Source organism: Curcuma longa, chromosome 6, assembly GCF_044706935.1.
Source record: "Curcuma longa cultivar G26 ecotype Majalengka, Jawa Barat chromosome 6, ITB_CL_G26_1.1, whole genome shotgun sequence".
Taxonomy (NCBI): Eukaryota; Viridiplantae; Streptophyta; class Magnoliopsida; order Zingiberales; family Zingiberaceae; genus Curcuma; species Curcuma longa.
In genome coordinates, this window is record NC_133866.1 from 8,137,692 (window position 1) to 8,158,786 (window position 21,095).

General features: G+C 35.2%; 1 protein-coding gene and 1 pseudogene across 1 annotated transcript in view; both read right to left on the reverse strand.

Moving 5' to 3' along the window:
- Positions 1-6,807: 6,807 nt before the first annotated feature.
- Positions 6,808-21,095, reverse strand: part of LOC141830616 (ubiquitin-conjugating enzyme E2 10-like) — a 41,081-nt gene continuing 26,793 nt past the window's right edge. The window contains exons 2-4 of the mRNA XM_074718020.1: positions 11,782-11,909; positions 7,758-7,862; positions 6,808-7,112 (exon numbers count right to left, since the gene is read on the reverse strand). Coding sequence (XP_074574121.1) covers positions 6,969-7,112; positions 7,758-7,862; positions 11,782-11,909 — 377 coding nt within the window. The 3' untranslated portion in view covers positions 6,808-6,968. The remainder of the gene's footprint in view (positions 7,113-7,757; positions 7,863-11,781; positions 11,910-21,095) is intronic.
- Positions 12,885-13,883, reverse strand: LOC141831033 (autophagy protein 5-like; annotated as a pseudogene).

Genomic DNA, 21,095 nt, shown 5'->3' on the forward strand with positions numbered 1-21,095 from the left:
TTTCCAAACGAGTAACACAAGATTTTGCCTCTTTAAAAAAAATAATTATACAGTCGATCATCTCTCAAGTCTAACACAACTTTGCAATTAATAATGAAGAAGAGAGCAAGAAAGTTGACTATCTTTGAGCATGCTACTACCCCCAATAATATCACCTCTTCGACACCTGCACAGTGCAACCCAAAACTCATTAATCTATTAGGGTTTGGGAGCATAAGGCTATATAAAAAACACCGATAATCGTAAAGATAGATGTGCCTACATAAATCCTAAATTCTCTTTATAATCTTTTATATCACTACGAAAATATTATCAATTAGCGACGGACTGTTTCTGTCGCTAATCGAGATTAGCGACCGATTAGCAACGGAAACAACTCGTCGCGTGTTTTTTTGATCACTGACGTCACTTTAGCGACGGAATAAAGAATTCCGTCGCTATTTAGCGACGGAATTCTTTAATCCGTCGCTAATTATTTAGCGACAAATTTTTTTACCGTCGCAAACAAATAGCGACGGAATTATAAATTCCGTCGCTAATTAGCGACGGAATTTAAGATTCCGTCGCTATTTTGTAAAAAAAAAATTAATAAAAATATTTCTTTTTAGCGACAGAATTATAAAATCCGTCGCTAGATTTTTAAAAAAATTAAAAAAATATACGGTTATTGCCGACGGAATTTAGAATTCGTCGCTAATTAGCGACGGAATTTAGAATTTCGTCGCTAATTAGCGACGGAATTCTAAATTCCATCGCTAAATTCAAAAAAAATAAAAAAAAATTTGATTATTAGCGACGGAATTATAAATTCCGTCGCTAATAATATAATTTTTAAAAATATTTTAATCTGTTTTTCTGAATTTCCTGTTTACACGACAACAAAACACGACATAATATAACAGAAATACACAAATATACCAACAATGGTAAAACACAACACTAATATAACATCTGAATACAACACATATCAAAATACTCCGATACAATCTGAGTACAATAACATAATTACAAATATCTGGATACAATGATACTATATCAAATGTCAGAATACAAGAACTGATTAAAATTATATCTAAACCAGCCGAGGCAAAATAGAAGATCCTGCAAAAAACCAATAAGATAGGTTAGTAATAGAACAACGTATTTGAAAAATGCATGTTTACAAGTAATAACGTAAAAAAAATTAAAAGTAATAGAAATGCTAACCTACCTTGCAGACAGCTACTGATCAGGAGCATTATGGTCCTGAGTCTCCGTATCAGGGTCCCCACCTCGCATCTCAGCTCGCAGCACATCAAAAGCAGGCTGCGATGGCGTCTGGCCGAAGGCCTCCATGAAGGCCGTCATCTGCCCCCCAAGCCGAGCTTGACTTTCTGCCTGCGCCTCTAATACGGCGAGTCGATCTTGCTGCCCCTCTAATACTGCGAGTCGATCCTTTAATTCTTGATTTTCTTTTTGTAGGGCTTCTATCGCAGAATCTGATCCGCTGGACGACCCCTGGCTCTAGGAGCCATCACACGATCATATACGACTCTCGCCTGGGACCCTAGACCGTAGAGGGTGGAGCTCTTCTTCCTCCCACCGACTTAGAAAAGAATATATTCTTTTCTTTTTCTTGATCCCATAATGACTTAGATATCACAAGGAAGGGATCCCAGCTTGTGTGTATTGCTTATATTCATATGCACAACTTAATCTTAGAAGTGAGAAATACCATGGGTTTAATTTGGGCTTAGTCTTGTCTAATTCAATTGATTGAGTCATTTAAATTTTAATTTAAGATACTTTAAAGCTAATTCTAAATGATTCTATAATCACTAACTTTTGAATTTATTAGATAATAATTATTAAATTATTATAAAAGTAAAATTAAATATAAAATTAGTTTGAATATAAAATACATACATTTAGACTTTTGAATATTTTAAAATTTTAAATTGATTAGAATCTTATTAATGTCTATATTTTATTTTTAAAACAAAGATGACAATTTAAGATTATTTTTGTTTATATTATAATTAATTGAACATTAAAAAGTATTTAAATTTATATAGCTAGGTTGATGAATCTAAATTTAAATTTAAAAAAATCTCCCAAGTTTAGGTACTTTTTTAAATAGCTTAAGATTTTAATATTAACAAAATATCCCCTTATATATATATTTATTTTGGTATTGTGGGCGCTATTGTCAGCAGAGACATATTCGTATAATGACTATTATGGGTTAGTATGATCGGATCAAGAAGATCAAGATTTGACCTAATTCGAGGGCATATCAGATGACACATCAAACTAGAAACATGCTCTTAATGCCGACTAGATAGGTCCTACACCTCAGTTCGACAACCTTGACTTAGTACTCAGCTGAGTCGGGCAGACGATCCCAAACCAGGGAATGGCCTTGTTCAAGGCCTAATAACTACTCGCAGGGGCGGATCCAGGATTTCATATTTGGGGGGGCCATATAATGAAAACGATATACTCATTTGAACCCAAAAATTGCTCAAAGATACATATCAAGGACCTAAGTGCAACCTTAATCAATTAAATAATTATAAAAAAATAAAGAATAACTAAATTAACATTTATAATCCTTAGCACAAAAACCTAACATTTATAAAGCATTTGTCCAACGATAGACACTGAAAGGAAAACCCAATTTGCTTTGAATTGTCAAAAATACTTAAAATTTTGAAATATTTTAAATATTAAAAATAATATTAATAAGCAATTTTACTCAATAATGTGAGCTACATCTATCATTATATTATTACTCGACATCATAAAAAAAATGATAATCCCAGTTAGTCGTATTGACTCAAACCCTGGGGGTGACCGGTCCGGTCCCACGGAAGTTTCCCATCGGCCATCAGGGTAAATCGGGAAGTGCACGCAGCGGCCAACCCAGATGCCCAACATCCTTTGATTGCGATCCCCATTTGGAGGAAAATTCCTGCAAATACGCTGTAGCTGGGGATATAATCGCAGGTGCATAGGTGACAATCTGGATATCCTACCGCGGCACCATGACCCCGGGGACTACTCGACATCATCAACAGCTAGCGAGCAAGTGTCTAATTAAAATGGGATGTTAATTAAAGACACGTTGGTAGAGATTGCTTCATGTTGAAGTATAATACTATATTTGTTTAATTAACTGGGCAGATAGAACGTAGGGTAATCGATGAAGTTGATATTTAATATTTTTTAATGGTTTAATAAGTCATCAATTAGTAGCCATATTTGAATAATTTAATTAATCGAATGAGGGGGGGGACCATGGCCCCCCCGGGCCCCTATGTACATCCGCCACTGACTACTCGACATATGACTCAAATCAAATTGCACTAGCTCGGGCTTCCACTCTTGACTAAGCGTTAGGTTTCATGCCCCAGCTCAACTGCCCCTCACCTCAGTATTTCATGCAACTCGAGCGCCCTGGCTCGACTTCGAAGGCACCTTAGGTCGGGATCCAGCGCCTTACTCGACGGCTCAGCTCGAGACCTGACGGTCGATCCCCCTCTATCGGTTAGGCTCTCTTCCCTCAGTGCCTTGCTTAACACTCAACCAACTCCACTTCTTTCCCCCAGTCAACTAGGCCGCCGTCAAGATGTTATAGGCAATCATGTGATATGATGGTTAACCTACTCGGTTAATGCGGCATGATGATGCAGTATGATGATGAATGACATGACTTTTCACTAGCTCCTACGATAGTGATGGGACGCTCTCCTTACTTCGATGGGGCATCTCCTCTAATAGAATCTCCACACAGGATATTTTTCTTAATCACGATATGACATCTCTCTTGTAAGTCTATATAACTTTCGCCCCTCGCGGATGCAAGTATGTATGATCACCACATACTCTCAATTGACCTCCATTACTTTGCTCCTTCTTCCCTCTCTTGATTAAAAACTAATTTAAGTGTCGGAGCGATTGAGCCAGGGCACCCTTGGTCTCTATCCTCACTCTCCTGTTGTTCTTGCAGCCTTGCTTGTGTCGACCGTGTGAGCCCGTCGTTTCCCTTCCTCATCCCTCAATAGTCAACGTGCTAGCTAGGTGGCAGGTGACATGCCTTTCAGGCGATCTCAATAGGAACAATGACCATCCTAAACTTAGCCCAGCATTATTTAAGATACACAATTGTACTTCTTTAATAGTACGATTAAAAAATTATAATCACCTATATAAATGTTTTATTTAGCCTATTAAAACTCATCCCCTTCCACATCGAAAGCCTACTTCACTTCTAATTCTTAGGTCCATCCCTAATTTTCTCAAAGCCAACACAATATTCTAACTCTTGCAACAACTAGACTCTCATTCCTTGAACACTAATACTACATCTGTCGTAGTATCTAAAGTATCAGTGTCAGCTCAAGACATAAGGCCTTCTGCCTAGGGATCAATATTGGAGCCCCAATTTTTTTATATTTTAATATTATTTATATTTATTTTAAAAAATATTTATTTTTAATTTTAGATTAATTTAAATAAACATCCATTTTAATTTTAGATCATTTTATTTATTATTATTAATTTTTTTAATTATATATTTTATTTTTTAAAACCTAATCGACTATTCTTTAGTGGACTCAATCACAGTTCAAAATCGACATTTCGATGATTTGAAATAACCAGTTCAACGGTTTGAAAATATTGATTCAATAATTCATGACAGATCGAATCTTAACTTTAAACGTCTAAAAAGATTTACACTTAATTAAGTTGTCTAGATGAACCAGTTACAGTTCATGATTCAGAACCTTGGGTTTATGATGAATAACGAACATTAAATCATAGCTATTGATAAAAAACGATCAAATAATCTCAAGCGTTAAAAATATTAAAAAACCCTAATGATTGAAATTATTTTTACTCTTTCCCTTTAACTTTTAAATCACACTAGTAAAAATGAATTATTATAGAGTTGAAATAATTATTTAGTGTATTTTTCTTCTTCCAACTATTAAAAATAGTAATATAATAAAAAAATTATTAATTAATTATTAAATAATTAACTTAACATATAAGGACATCAATGGTTATAGTCTAATTAATTAGAATACTCACTTTTATATGAGAGATCCAGATTTGAGTTCTGTCAATGGAATTTTTTTAAAATAAAATTTCATCTATATAGAAAAAATTCATCGAACCAGTTAACCACCGATTCATTGATTAAATGGGCTCCTAAATAATAATCCGGATTGGATCCGATTAATATTAATATTAATTTTTTAAACTTTGATATCAGACGGAAGATGTCGGGTGCGAAGTTCGGGACCGGACGTATGGACCGAGTCGAGTCCTACGAAACCACCAAGTCGAACCGTCACGAATGTTACCCCGTCGAGACGCTAGTGTCGAGTTGCATCCCGCTCATTCGGCTCGGATAGTGCCTATACTGGATCCCGCTTCTTCACAACGCTTCAACAAGAGCTCTTCGGTCCTCCTTCTCTATGAAAACACTATCGAGCTGTCCGGGTGGATCCAGACGGCTCGGCTCGTAGCCGCCCATGTCATCCACAGCATTCTCGAGAGGGTCCACTCGGCTCGAGCTCTTTCCCGAACTGATGTCCCCAGGGATCGAACCGAGTCACATGTTTAAAGATCTCTCTATCCAACCCGATAGCACACAGGTATAGGGCCGAGCCGGGTCAGATCCCCCCTACCCTCCACATCACCAGCCTATTCTAATCATGGGAAAGATCACTCCCCCATCATACGGTTACGAATGTTCGCCTGACACTTCTACAGCTCATCATGGCAAATCTCTAAAAGATATCGAAGTGCACTTCCTTAAATGCAAGGCAGCGATGGGACGTCAGTATGGACTATACCCTATTCTCTGACACATCCCTAACGACGATGGGACTTTAGTCACATCCCTGATGTGACCTAAGATCATCAAACCATATAAGAGGTCAGTTAGTTACCGGAGGGAAGTATGCAATCTCACTTCTAGGCCCTCTTTCTCTAAGTTTTCCTTCCTCCTCTCTCCCATACTGACTTAAACATCGGAGTGGTCGCGCCAGGACACTCCTGGCCTTCCCTCTCATCTTCTTCGTGGTGCTTGCAGGTTCTTCTCTCCAATCCCTTCATAGTCTTTTGAGATCCTGGTGTTGAAGAAGACGGTCGAAGCTCCCTGGTGCAGATCTCAACAGGAATATATATATATATATATAAAAGTTTTAAAAAAAATCTAAAGCATCGAAAATGGTTGAGACGACCTGCAAAGTAAACACATCTTAGATCAAGGGGTGCACCTATCGTCGTAATTATTCCCTCTACTTGAGAAGATGACCGAGGTATACGTGACCTGATCATGCAACTCACAACGAATATGTCAAACCCCATAAAAAAAATATTAATGCCCACTGTCCATGAAGATATATTACTTCTTTTATTGTTGAACTAACAAACAATATAGACTCAATCTACGAGAGAAAGAACACGTTGTCATTACAAGTCATTATTGTAGTTACTTATGGAGATGGACAGAGTCCTAATGTCCTAATTAGTTATTGAACTCCAAAATATTCAAAGTCAAATCCCATGAAAAAATATTAATGCCCACTATCTCAAACTCAAACCTAAGAAATTATACCCGAAGTAACTGCAAAAGCCTGTCAAAATTGCTTCCTTCAGACATCCGAATTTTCAGAAGGGCAGCAAGACACCATAAAATGTGGCATAGATATTCTACTAGTACTCCTTGTAGGAATTTTGGCATCACTACCATTTTTTAAAGGAGACAAGTTCCTACATGTTATGGCAAGAAATCTTCTTCTTCAAAGCATATGGTGCAAGAAGTTCTTTTTAATTAAACCCCTGTTCATAGATAGCAGATTTGAGATCCTCCTTGAGGAAATAACACACCCGATTACATACACAACAATTTCATTCTAGTGAATAAGAGTGACTTTCATGTCCAAGTCAGAAAGACAACCTTAACAAAGTTACTACCCCATAGCATACTTTTGGGTCCAGCTTCTTGCAGTAGCCTCGTACTTGTTCCTATCAGTCTTGTACATGTGGGCAATCTCTGGGACCAACGGATCATCTGGGTTTGGATCTGTCAGAAGAGAACAGATGGATAGCAGTACCTGGAACAATCGGTAAGCAAATTGATATAAAGTCAGACAGTCTAAAGATTAGGTATAAAGCTGGAGGTGAAAATGAGCTATGCGGCTAGCCAGTGACTCTGAGGTTAACTAAGGAAGGCTCGTCCAAACTCCACGCAACAGCTTAGCTACACAAGTGAAGCTAAAAAATATATATAAGACCTTATTAAGCTCATGAACGAGCTCATTGGATCATAATACAGACTCATGAGCAAGCTAATAAATACTTAGAACAAATTCTTATATAATGTTGTTAGATGTGCTAATGATTAACTAACTAACTAACAACATGTTCATTTATAAGCTTGGTGATTGTGATAATCGATGAAGCCTTCACATCCAGACTCATCGAATATGACAGATTTTTAATTTAAAATTAGGTTCCAGAATGAAACTTGAGCTTCAGTTGAATCCTACATGATATCAACGCAACTTCCAATTAGTGGCAGTGTACATATTTTAACAATTCAACCTCAAATCCTGCTTAAAGCTTGATTGCATCTGAAGCTTGATAAAAGTAGAGTAAAATGTTGTTATGGGACAAGTTTGAGTTTCAGGTCAAGGGCTAAACAATTTTTTTTTTATCTACAGCAACATGTGACTATGAAAATTGTCAAAATCAATAACCTTGGAAATGGTCAGTGCAGGACTCCATTGCTCCTTCAAAATGTCAAGGCAAATGCTACCGTTGCTGTTAATGTTTGGATGGAAGACCTTTGTCCTGAATGCAACCTGCATAAACAGTAAACAAGGCATGATGCTCAAGAATTCATATCATATTTTAAAATAAACTGTTTATGCCCAACACTTCATGCAATCACACTGCAGAGATAATCAAATTAGATGCTGTTCTTTTTTCTCTCTTGATATTGGCACAATGAGCAAGTTGGCATCTGTAATAGCCAAATTGGTGCAGCAATCAAAGCTTGGTACTAAGTTACAAAAGATTACCACAGTAACTAGGACAACCAAGTATTCTCTATCAAAGTTGGATCAAGAAGCTCTTTCTGCTTTATTTATGGAGCATCCAACTATGAATATGAAGAGAAAAATCCTTGGTCTTCCTCTATTATTAATTCATTAAACATTTTAATGAATCAATATCTCATTCACATTTGGTTGAGTCTAATCTAAATGAGTCTAACTCAAATTAGACCCAATCTCATAATCCAATTGGATTCACTTGAGTATAACTCAATTAATCCAATTCAGATCATATTTTAGTCAAACTAAAATCAATCAATTTTCAAAACATTGTGTCCTTTGTGTGTGACCCAATAGGTTCTCGTAACGTTGGTAATGTATTTAAACCGCTTTAGACACATAAGCAATGAGCGGCATCTAACAATGCATCATTGCTACCCAAGTGACGAGAAAGTCAAGATCCGACCTAACCTTTCTGTGACTACTATAATGTATGATGATGCCCTTCTATCCTCGATATCTAGATTGATCAATAAGACATAGACCGTGTCATCCTCGATATCAATCTTTGTGTTTCTTGATCCCTGAATAAACTCACTTAAGCAAATAAGCTCAATATCTCATATTGACTTGTTTGAGAGTGGTCATGCATTTAGTAGTCTTACTCGATCAAGGGGCCCACAGACATCAATCTCGTCATATAGGAGGAATAAATCTCATCTACATCACTCACATCCTTCCGCATAAATTGTTGCATACCCAGTGATCGTCTTTATAGTCCACCCTGTTATGGGTGACGTTTGACGATATCAAAATACACAACTCTTTATGTAGGGAACTATAGTGACTTCAAGTCTAAAGACTATTCATACCAATAGTCACATGAGAAAATTTATGACACTCATATAACAATCCATGAAACTTTCTCATGGTGGGTTAATTCAGTATATATTATCTAACATATACCCATGTGTCAATATGATATCACATATCCATGATTTATGAGATCAAGTCATCAATTGATTTACATGCTAGTCTCAATGCATTAATATTGTTCTTGAATATTAATACTTGACTATGAATAATTAACAGTAATATTCTCTACATCATCTCACTATCAATTCAACTAATTGATATGATGTAGATTAGAACCTACTACTCAAGGACATTATTATATTTAGTTATTTGGCACGAATATAAAGTACATATAATAACTAAACTTTACCGCTTTATTAATAATAAAATAGGATACAAAAGTACCTAATCAATCATCACATAATTGATTCTAGAGCTACTACTAATACAACTATGAATACTTTGGGTATCTTGATAACAAACAAAGATATATGTCATAAAAAAGTATTTCTTCTGTCAGAGTAGTAATCTATGTAAAGCTCCAAGATGAAAATTTAGCTATAGGGTTACCCCAACTTTGAACTTGGAACAGGAGACCCCTTCTCATCATGTTAATGTGAAATGTGATTAACAAGAATACAATTACATTCGTTATCTGTAGCTCTGTATTAAGTTTGAAAAATTGAGGTTAATTAATATGTGATAAATTCTTAATAGGTTCTAGATTTATTTCAATAAGCTAGGGAAGGTTCCACTTTTCCCTCCAAGTTTACTTTTTAACATGATGCAGATCAGTACAGTTAACCGTGCCAACAAGATGAGTGATGGAAGTGAAGGAAAAGGAAAAGAACATCAAAAAGAAGAGACAAGAAAACGAAGAGGAAGAACAGGAAAAATAAGATGGTTCAGCCATTGTCAAGTTCATGAGTGCCATTGAGAAAGGATCAAACAGCAGGTTGATTTTTGTTTGCTTTGAGCGAGAGTGACATACTGTGTGCCAATTCACGTGAGAATGAGAGTGAGGCATCCAAGTCCTGTATGATGCAGTCTTGCAAGCACTTGAAACCTAGGCCTAATAGGATGGTTTTACTTCTATAAATAGTGTAATTCTTATGATAATTGGCTCTGACAGAACGGTGTTAAACTAGGAAAAGTGGAATGAATTTGTAAGTAACTAATAGGAGGTAAAATGGAAATTCTTTGCTACTTGGGGCAAAATGAAGAAGTTGGTAAACTCCAAGGGTAAAATGAAACGAACCCTTCTATTGCAAGGGGAGTCCTTTTTCCCTTGTTGGGCAATTATTGAATGCTCATTAATCGCTAGTTGTCAACTAGAAACTATAACATCCCCCACACATCCCAAACAATCTTAGAAATTTATACCTTTTAAAGTATAAATTTGGTGGTGCCATGTACATGTCAAATAAACCCCTTTTTATATGTTTAACATAGTGACCTTGTATGTCTCATCATGGAACATACTTGCTATGTCATACTATAATAATTGGTGAAATATTGTCAAATAAAGAATGGTAGTTCAAACCATGGTTTAAAATCTTGTGTCATATTAGGCGGCACATACAAAATTTATCATTCCGCTGGCTAATTGCCATGACACCTATGTTCACACGACCCCCGAGGCCCTACGGCCGCATTGAATTCTCGCACGAGGCCCCATGGTTGTGCCGAGGCCTCATGTGAACTCTACGACTGCGCGGAGGCCTCACACGAGATCACAACGACCGCACAAGTTCGCTGACTTTTTTTTCAAATTTAAAATTTTTACTTTATTTTTTAACTATTAATTCCTTTTCTTTTTTATTTTTTCCTAGTTAATTCTTTCTCCTTCCTCCTCGTATTTTAATTTTTTTATTCCTTTCATCCTTAAACACATGAAATTTTTTTTTATTTCTTTCCTCCTTAAATACATAGGAAAAAATTCCTTAATTTAATTTAATTTAAACCTACTTGATCCTAATCATTATATCTTGACTTTCCTTAATCCTAAAATGACTTTTACTCAAACCAAAATTTTAAAAAATTAATTTAACCAAACACTAAGTATTTATAATAATCAAATATTATAATATTATTTTTTAATTAATATATTTTATATTTAAAAAAAGTACTGAAATTATATTAGTATGATATGATACAATTCCGAAACTGTATTGTTTCGGTGAAAAATCGAAAACTCACTACTGCATGAAGGCCTCGCGCAAGATTGCAATGGTTGCACAGAGGCCTCGCGCAAGCCCGCAATGGTCGCACGAGGCCGCTAAGCTTTTGTTTTCAATTTTAAATGTTTTTTTAATTTTTTTACTATTATTTCCTTTTTGATTTTTTAATGATTAATTCTTTCCCCTCTTGATTCTTTTTCCTTCCTCTCTATATTTTAATTTCTTTTTTTATTTCTTTCAGCCTTAAACACATGAAGGAAAATTCCTTTTTATTTTTTTCTTATTCCTTTCCTCCTTAAAAACATAGGAAAAAAAATTTCTCCAACTGATTAAAATAAATTTAATTTATTAATTTAAACCTACTTGATTCTAATCATTATGTCTATATTGACTTTTATTCAATCCTAATTTTTAAAATATTAATTTAACCTAATAATAAATATTTAAAGTAATCAAATATTATAATATTATTTTTTAATTAATATATTTTATATTTAAAAATATATCAAAGTCACATCAGCATGACACGATACCAAAACCGTTTCATTCTGCTCATAAACTGAAACTCCAATTAGGCTTGAAATTTTAAACCATGATTCAAACCGAGTTTTTATTAGAAATTGTCCCTAGAATAAGACATGTAAATGAGGCAAAATCATGAATTAAAGCAGTTAGCAATTTTTTTAGGATACCTTAGGTGGTTCAAATGGATAGACAGGAGGAAAGTGGATAGTCATGTGGAAAACACCTCCAGCATAAGGACTATCTGGAGGACCCATTATTGTTGCTTGCCAGTGAAACAAGTCTTCTGCTACAGGACCTATCAAATTCCAATAAATTAAAGGGTAGTGTAACAAATGAACTGCAACATGCTAACAAATTAACATAGATTTTTCGTACTCATCCAAATTTAGTCACATAATATTTTTGTTAAAAATAATCAATTTAGCCCAAAATTATAACTAAAATAATGTTAAGCTTGTAGTTTACACAATACATATATGGGTATAATTTGTAAGGATTGGTGCAAGCTAGAGCGGGTTGAATAACTCAGTTCGCTTCGTCTCGATTTCGTGCTCGTCATTTGAATACACAACGGAAAATTTAAATCAAACTCGACACCCAAAACAACACACTAACACACTTGATTTTACTTGGTTCATTATCTCACGACTACGTCCAAGGCTTGACGTAGTCCTAATGACTATCCTACTATCATTTTCCTTCTCGAATTCCTTCATAGACGAAAAAGCATCTTATAACAAGTTTCTTACAAACACAATAACAAAATAAAATACAAAGACACATGAAATCAAAAACGACTTTACAATGAAAAACTTACTTTGGATGCTTTCTTGTTGCTTGAAATTGCCTTTGATTAGTCCGGAAATGCAACATCACTTTTGACGACGAATAAAATAGTGATTATCCTGCGGACTATATTGATTCCATTGGTTCGACTGCGAACGTCGAAATCAATCTTCTAAAACCTATTAATTCGGAAAAATGCCAAGAAATAGAAAATTAAACAACACTACCAAAAATATTATTAAACCAAAAAACATCAACTTTAACATCATTTCAAATAATTATTTAAATAGACCAAAAACCACCCTAAGATGCAAAAGAAAGAAAAAATTTATAACAGAAAGGAAAAAAATCTTAACAAATTCTAAATCTTAAAAATCCTAAACGGACTCAAAGTCCTAAAATACAAAAGATAAAAATTACCAAAAATATCCTAATTACCAAAAACCTTAAAAATTACTAAAAATAATAAAAAAGATCAATTGCCTCAAGTTGAAAAAAATGTGTCCTCAAATTTAGGTAGCCTAGGAGGAAGATCACATGACATCAACTCAGTAATTGTTTGTTGTGAGATGCATGTTAGAGTAGCTTTATTTGGTCCTTGTCTTCCAAAGGTTGATTCTTCTACTAAATCATTTTTCGTACAAGTGTTTTTTGAATCTCTGTAGGCAGAATTAGCTTCCTTGGTTCTATAAGTTCATTCGCATTAGTAGGTGCTTCTTCACCTAACATTTCTCGAAGTATATTTCTCAATGCATGTTTTAATGTCATGTAATTGCCTCCTTCCTTGTGAATCACAACTGCTTTGTTTATGTAGGAAATACTGTCCCAATTATCAAGAGTCAACACATCTTCAAAATATTCAATATCTTAATCAACAATCCGAACATATAATCGTACAGGAAGTCTACTTGGTCTATTAGATCCAACAATCTCTAGTTCATCAGTAGCTTATCGTGATTGAGAAGATGATGCCCTATCAAGAATGCAATCTTCGCCAACACCCAAGCTTAAGTATGGATGAGATTTGATGATAATCATCTCTGTCACCTTTTACCAATGACTGCCAAACATCAAATTGATCTGCTTGTGGCATATTCATGATACTTTTACTGTTTCCGTTGATGACATATGCAGCCTCTTTTAGTGAATTAATGTAGCTCCATTTCATAATTTCTTCACTTTCACAAGGTGTCAAAACTTCTCCTGGATATCCTCTAAAATGGACCGTTAGATTCCATGGCCTTTCTGAACCAGCAAGATCCACAACAACTAGTTTGCTCTTTCTAACAATGGGCTGCCTGAACGATGAGACCAAATTAGTGGCCACACTATTTTCACCATGAAAACTGTGATCAGCATCGATTCTTCTAGTCATTGACCTCTTGACATATACAATCAGAATAGCATGGCTCCTAGATGATTCTGTGTTGAGCTTCGTATTAGCAGCAAAATGGTGCGCTTCACATACTCTTAAGAATTCCATAAAGTTTTTTGATCTCAAATTCCTACACTTGTTGCGCCTGGTAGTGAAATATCTCCAGTCTTTAGATCTTCTACAATGCTAATGTTCTCATTTGCAGGAATGAGGTCTTGAATGCTTTCCACATAAAGTTGCAAATATGATACTGAAACAGAATCAGTCTCTGGTGATGTATCTGCAAGAATGTCTTCCATTGCACGTACCATGATGCCTCGGGCAGCTGTATCTTCTCCTCCAAGCCTTCCAAGAGTAAAAGTCTTCCCAGTATCTGTCTGTCCATAGGCCATACCTGTTCCATTATACCCTTCCAGAACACTCTCTACAACCGGTATTGCGACAACTTCATATGCACGTTTTCGTGAGGCAAATTCTGTCTACACCTCATTAAACCAATAAGTTTCTGAATTCCAGTTATTCTTACGGAGCTTTAACCTTTTGAGCTCAAGCAGCAAAACAACACATTCTGCAAAATTAACATCTGCTATCAGCTCCTCCACATTGCGAGACCTAAGTCCTGCAGCCACTCGAACTCTTCCAGGAACACTTTCAAATTTAGATTCTTCATTGTCATCATCCTTTTCTTCCAAGACATCTTCATCAAATTCGCTATCATCCATCTCATCATCGTCATAAACTGAATCACCAAATATTTCGATCTTGTCATCGTCTCCACCGTCTCCTGTAATCAGATGATCGGGAGAGTAGGACTCGTCGTACTCGATGTTGTCGATGTTCGCATCCTCATGATTGTCTCCGCCGCCGCAGGAGGAAGGGGGGCGTAGAGGAGCTACGGAGCAAGCGTTCTCTAAAAATTGTATGTGGCAAGACGGTTGATCCTGTATCCCTCGAAACTAAACTTGCACTTGGATATCTCTTCTCGATTGGAAATTAAGAATTTTTCAAGAGTGGAACCAGACTTAAGGGAACTTATGACCTTTAAGATCTCATGCCACTAGACGCTCAGAGAATTCTACGACTTGCCTCTGTTAATCATCATCACGCCCTAAATGCTACAACCACGGTGCTCAGCTTCCTTAATCGAAACTTGCCTGTTGTGACCACGATCACGATGACCTTCAATTGGATCTGATGAACACTAATACCAATTGACACCGGGCAAAATAGCAATTACCCTGTGGGTTATATTAGTTCCGTTAGTTCGACTGCAAACGTCGAAATCAATCTTTTAAAACTTGTTGATTCGGAAGAATATTAGGAAATAGAAAAATAAACGGCATTGTCGAAAATATTATTAAACCAAAAAACATCCACTTTAACATCATCCCAAATAATTATTTAAATAAATCCAAAACCCTAAGATCCAAAAGAAAGAAAAAAATCATAACAGAAAGAAAAAAATCTTAACAGATTCTAAATCCTAAAAATCCTAAACGGACTCAAAATTCTAAAATACTAAAGATAGAATTACCAAAAATACCTAATTATCAAAAATCCTGAAAATTACTCAAAATAATAATTTATAAAATAATAAAAAAATCCAACAAATCCTCCTACATCAACTTTACTCCAAAACCCCCAAGAATCGGCACTCCTTCAAGCAAAACTCTACTTATAACATTGTTGTTTGGGCTGATTCACCCTACCAATTGATTAACATTACTTACCAATCGATTGTTGACCGTTGACTGCCCGTTTAACGATCACTAATACCAGATCGACGGCTAAGATTATCTTGAAATTTGAATATCAATCAATTGGTGGGCATTCCAATCAAACTAGTCAATCGATTTGGCAAACTTCTGTTCACTCGACACATTCTGTCAATCAATTGCACCAATATATTGGCAGTGCCCATTCAAATAGATCAGTCGATTCAGGTAGCTTTTGTTTGCTCAATATGGTTTACCAATTGATTGCTACATCTTAGTAATCGATTTGCTTGACACCAATCGATTGTTATCACATAGTAAACCCTTTTTTTTGGGGTCTAAGGTTTACCAATCGATTGCTACTTCTTGATAATCGATTGTTAACCCTAATTTCAGTCTTTTCAAAGTTGAAATTGTGCCTTGCTTGGTATCCGATTGATCTCACCCTACCAAGATTTCCTTTGCTCAACATCTGACCACCCTTGACCTATTGAGACTTTCCGTTGTCTAATGTTCAAGACTTATTGGAACTTTGTCATTGTCAAACATCCGATCTTCCTTGACATGTTAGACTTCTCGTCTCATGCCTAACATTCGATCAATTATGATCTATTAGGACTTCTCTCATCGCTAATTGTCCGATCAATCATAACTCACTTGGACTTTCCATCACGTGTCAAGTAGTCAATCCTCCATTACCCACTTGGACTTCCTCTTATCTGATAAGTGTCCAATCAACCGTGACTCACTTGGACTTCCTATCTTATGCTAAGTGTTCGATCCTTTATGACCCACTTGAACTTTTTCATCGTCAAGTATTCAATCAATCTTAACCTACTTTACTCTCCTTCACCGTCAAGTATCCAGTTAGCCTTGATCTACTTGACATCTAACTAACATATTGATCAAATATTGAAATCCAACTCGAGTCAAAACGAACTTAGTCAAACTGGTCAACTTTGACCTTTGGTCGATTGTACTAACAATCTCTCCCTTTTGTATGTTTGACAAGATGTTTAAATTAGACTAACTCATTAACTCAACTTTCTTCTTCATCCTTCTCACGCCAAAGCATAAATAAGGATTTCCCAACTTAAACTCTACATTCTCCCCCTTTTAACACATCAAAAATCTCTCCCGAAAGATCCTTTCTTCTTCTATTCCATCCTTAACTTCCTACATCATAATGGAGGTTCTTTACCTTCCATTGCTTTACTTTGGGCATACAATCCTTTATCCATTCACTAATTTCTCAATTCTCTTCCTTTCTTGAATTTCTTCATCTCCCCCTTACATATCGAAATCATGCTTTTAAGGTGAACCTCCTCCTCAAAACATTCTATATGTTCAATCATTGCACCAACAATGATTTTGAGATCCTAAACCTTTAGGAAATTCTAAAATCCAAGTCATGAGGTTAAAGATTCAACCTTGAATCTAAACCTCCTCTTTAATTCCTCATCTTACCCTTTTTAACATCCTTTTTTCATTTTCATCAAGAAAAACCTCTTTGAATACTCATCCAAGTATATTAGAGGATCAAGGATAGTTAAATAACCTAATTGTGAACTTAACTGACTGAAATAAACTAATTTCAATAAAAAATACAACTATCAATCGATTGAAAACTGATAACAGCCGATTGATACATGTAGCAATCGATTGATAATTGACAGTAATCGATTGTTGTGTCTAAAACTGCAATTTTAAATTACGATCGAAATTCAGAAATACATAAGTAATTTCATAATTTTCGAAAAATTATGAAATTTCATACAGACGCTACTTATGTCCAATACTATTAGAGAAAAATAATTTTCTATGATAATACATCTTATTTCAAAAAATGATACAAAGTTGAAAAACTATTTAAAACTTCAATATTTGTATCAACTTAATCAATAGTGATTCCTATCAACAGATAGACTTCACTAAGTTTTCCAAAATACTTTTGAAATCATTTTCAAAATCAATTTCTAATCATGATCTATGAGCTAAATACACATCACTAGTACTCTATGATTGGTCATGTAAAATCCATTTGATTTAATGAAACTCAAGTTCATTTTGATGTATCAAATCAACATCTTGAACTTAGTTCATCATTCTAACATCTCACCTGTGTCTAGTGTGTCTCAATACATACACAAGTCATCCTATGATTTCTGTGAGATATCAAGTTGATTTTTTCCTAAAACTAAGAATCATGCATCTCTATCTAGGCATTTTCAAATTAACCATCCTACTTAGGATGTCAACTAGTGTTATTTTTGTCCTTAATTATAAATAATTGAAATAATGCATGTAAATGAGCATAACATACATCAAATGCATAACTTCAAAAAGAAATCTATTATAACTTAAAAGATGTATGTATGATATGACATGTATCATTTTTCATGACAATATGAATGTATGATATGATATCATAGTATGTGATAGGGCACACAAGTATGGTAGTTATAACACAAAGTAAATTACTAGATTTTTCATCTAAATTTCATCAACTAATCAATATGTTAAATACACGATTTGGCATAGGTAGGCCCTACCTCCCTCAAGTGTGTCAAAATCTCAAACTTGACACACATTTGAATTCTATCATATTTTGCCAATTTAAATCAACTTAAGAACTCAATTTTTATTGGCAAACTATAGAAATATTCCAAGATAAGATTTAAAATTTCATCTTCAAGATATCACAATACCTTTAAAATGTCAACTTCACCATGGTTGAGTTAACTACCCTTCCAATTAGAATTAACACACCCTATACTCATCTAGTGTGAAGAGATCATACTCTTTGGAACTTAGTATTTATTGGAGTTCCTTGGGTGTACTAGGTACTCACTAAGGATAATTGTTGGTGTAATCGACCTCTAAGGTTTTGATGTTTGTTTGACAACATATTTAATGGAGTCTGATCAAGGTTGACCTAGTCAAGTAAGAAGTATAGTCAAGTCAAAGTTGACCAGATGACTAGCAAGGATAAAGTCCAGCCAAGTCAAAGTTAACCAGATGGTTGACAAAGAAAAAAATTCAAACAAATCAAGAGTGACCGAATGCTTGGTAAGAAGAAAAACCCTAAGGGAGTGAACCATGAGTAATGAAAAGTCTTAAAGGAGTGAACTCTAAACAAGATAAAAAATCCTGAGAGTGAACCTTAAGTAATAAGAAGTCTTGGAGGAGTGAACTCTAAGCAAGTGTGACTGAAACAAGTTTTCCGATCGACCGAGTGGATTTTGTTCGACCAAAATATAATGTTACCAACACTATTTTGCATTACTATTATTGATGTTGTGCTAATTTGGTATTGCAAGAAAGCTTTAGTAAGTTAGGACGATCAGACACCGAGTAGAAGGAGAAGTCTAAATATGTTAGCTGGACCAGATATTTGACAAGCTCCAAGAGTGAAGTAGAAAGGGCATGTCCTAGTTAGGACAATCTTAGGCATTGATCTGACCAAAGAAGCTATGGGAGATTTCTAAATCGAGATCAGATAGTTTGATGACTGTGAAACGATATTATATTGTTTGTGAACTAATTTGGTTTTGCACAAATTCAAACGATTGAATAAATTCCAGGTGACTAGAAGTCCAAGCGAACGGATCATTTCTAAGCACCTAGATAGCACTTTTGGCAAGTCGGAACAGATAAGGTCGTGTTGGGGGCATCTAGAAGAAAACCGAGACGATCAGATGTCCAGACACTCAAATAAATACAAGCGACCGAAAGGACTATATTTCCAAATCAATAAGTAGAATATCCAAATCGACACGCTGAGGTGGAGTCATCCAGAAGGTTGTCTAGGCGACCGAAGTAGACCTATAAAAGAAGGCACAAGTTTCAAGGCTCAACATCAATCTCAAGCTTTCAAATCATCATTCGTACAAGCAAGCCGTGGAAGTCACCAACAACCTACATCAACATTCATCTTGTGTTGTCGATATATTTTCCTTTATTGCATTCTAGTTAGGAGAATTGTATTGATGCTACAATCTCCTATATTTTTGTAATCCTCTCCTCTTTGTCGAAAAATTTTTTCAGAAGGAGGATGTTAGTGATTTGCCTATCGAGATAGTCCAGCATCGGACAGGCCTTTGAGTAGCAATCCGACAAGACTTGTGAACCAAGTAAAATACCTTGTGTGATATTCTTATTCTCCACTATGATCTTTGATTTCGAAAAGACCTTAAAAAGAAAAGTTTTTAATATAAGATTCACCCCCTTCTCTCGTCTTTATCGATCAAACAATAACTTTCCTAAATACCTTCCTAATGACTCTCTTAAGTCTCTTAAAAGCCCCAATCATTATTGTATAATCAAGGTTAACTCTAGGGATAATTTCCCTTATTGACTTGACTCCTAGGTTTAGGATTAATTCTATAGTTATATAGAACTCTATGATATGAACCCATGCTTTCCTTAGACTTCAATTTTTATCCCAAATCTTTTTTGCCCTTAGATGATTCTTGTCTACCAAAACCTAAATCTTATTTTTTTGACCATTTGAACGTATTTTTCATCTTCATAAGGGTCTTTTCTAACTTATTTAGTTTTGACTTCAAGACATAATTTCCAATCTCTAAATCCTCAAATTTTGATTTTTCATGATTACGTTGGATATTTTTCTTTTTAGGCCTATGTCTAAATTGCTTAAAGTTCTTGCCTATATTATTTTCTACCTTTCTATCCTTAGGTGCGGTTGTTCTAGCATGATATGACCTAAAATTATCATTGAATTTATCATGCCTTTTATTTTCATGATAATAGCATGCTTTTTATCATGGCACAAGGGAATTGAATTATTAAATAATACCTTAAGAGTTTTCCCTTACTTTGAACTTCCTCCTTTGTTCTTAGTCGGATTCTCCCTTTGGACATTGATTCCAATAATGTCCTTTTTGATCACTATGTGCTCCTTGCTCTTTTATATCACAGGGCTAACTTCTCTTGGCTTCTCCTTCGTCTTAGGTGTCACTTGAACCTTCTTTTTCATCAATTTGAGATATTTGCTCTTATAAATACTCTTTCTTTACACTTAAAACACATAATATAATCTTTATTTTTATAAATTGAATTTGTTTTACCTTTATGAATTCAGCTTTCTCCACACATAGAGGTGGTACAAGCTTCCTCATTGACTCTGGATATTGACGGTTCATCTTGATATGAAGTTGTTGATTTATTCTCCCCCTCAATCCTTGAGGTAGACTTTTCTTCATTCTCCATCTTAGAAATTGAGTGTCTCTCAATCTCCAAGTTTTTCAATTCTTGAGCCCATGAGTCTTCCTTCTCAGACTCATCTTCATTTTCTTCTTTGACTGGTGATGGACTTTTATGAAACTTGGCAAGCTTGCTCCATAAATCCTCGACAGTCTTATATCTGGCTAATTTACACAAAATATTATTAGATACTAAATTAACTAGAATTTTGATTACCTTGTTTATCTCGGATTTTTAGAGTTGCTCCTCAGTATATTTCGGAGTTTTTTTTAGCAAGATAGCTAGCGGCTATGAGTTCTCGGACAAGAAGATGAGATCAGAAGAGGCAAGTGCGATAGCGGAGTCCAATATAGTAGCAAAAGTAGTGTTGCTCTAGAAA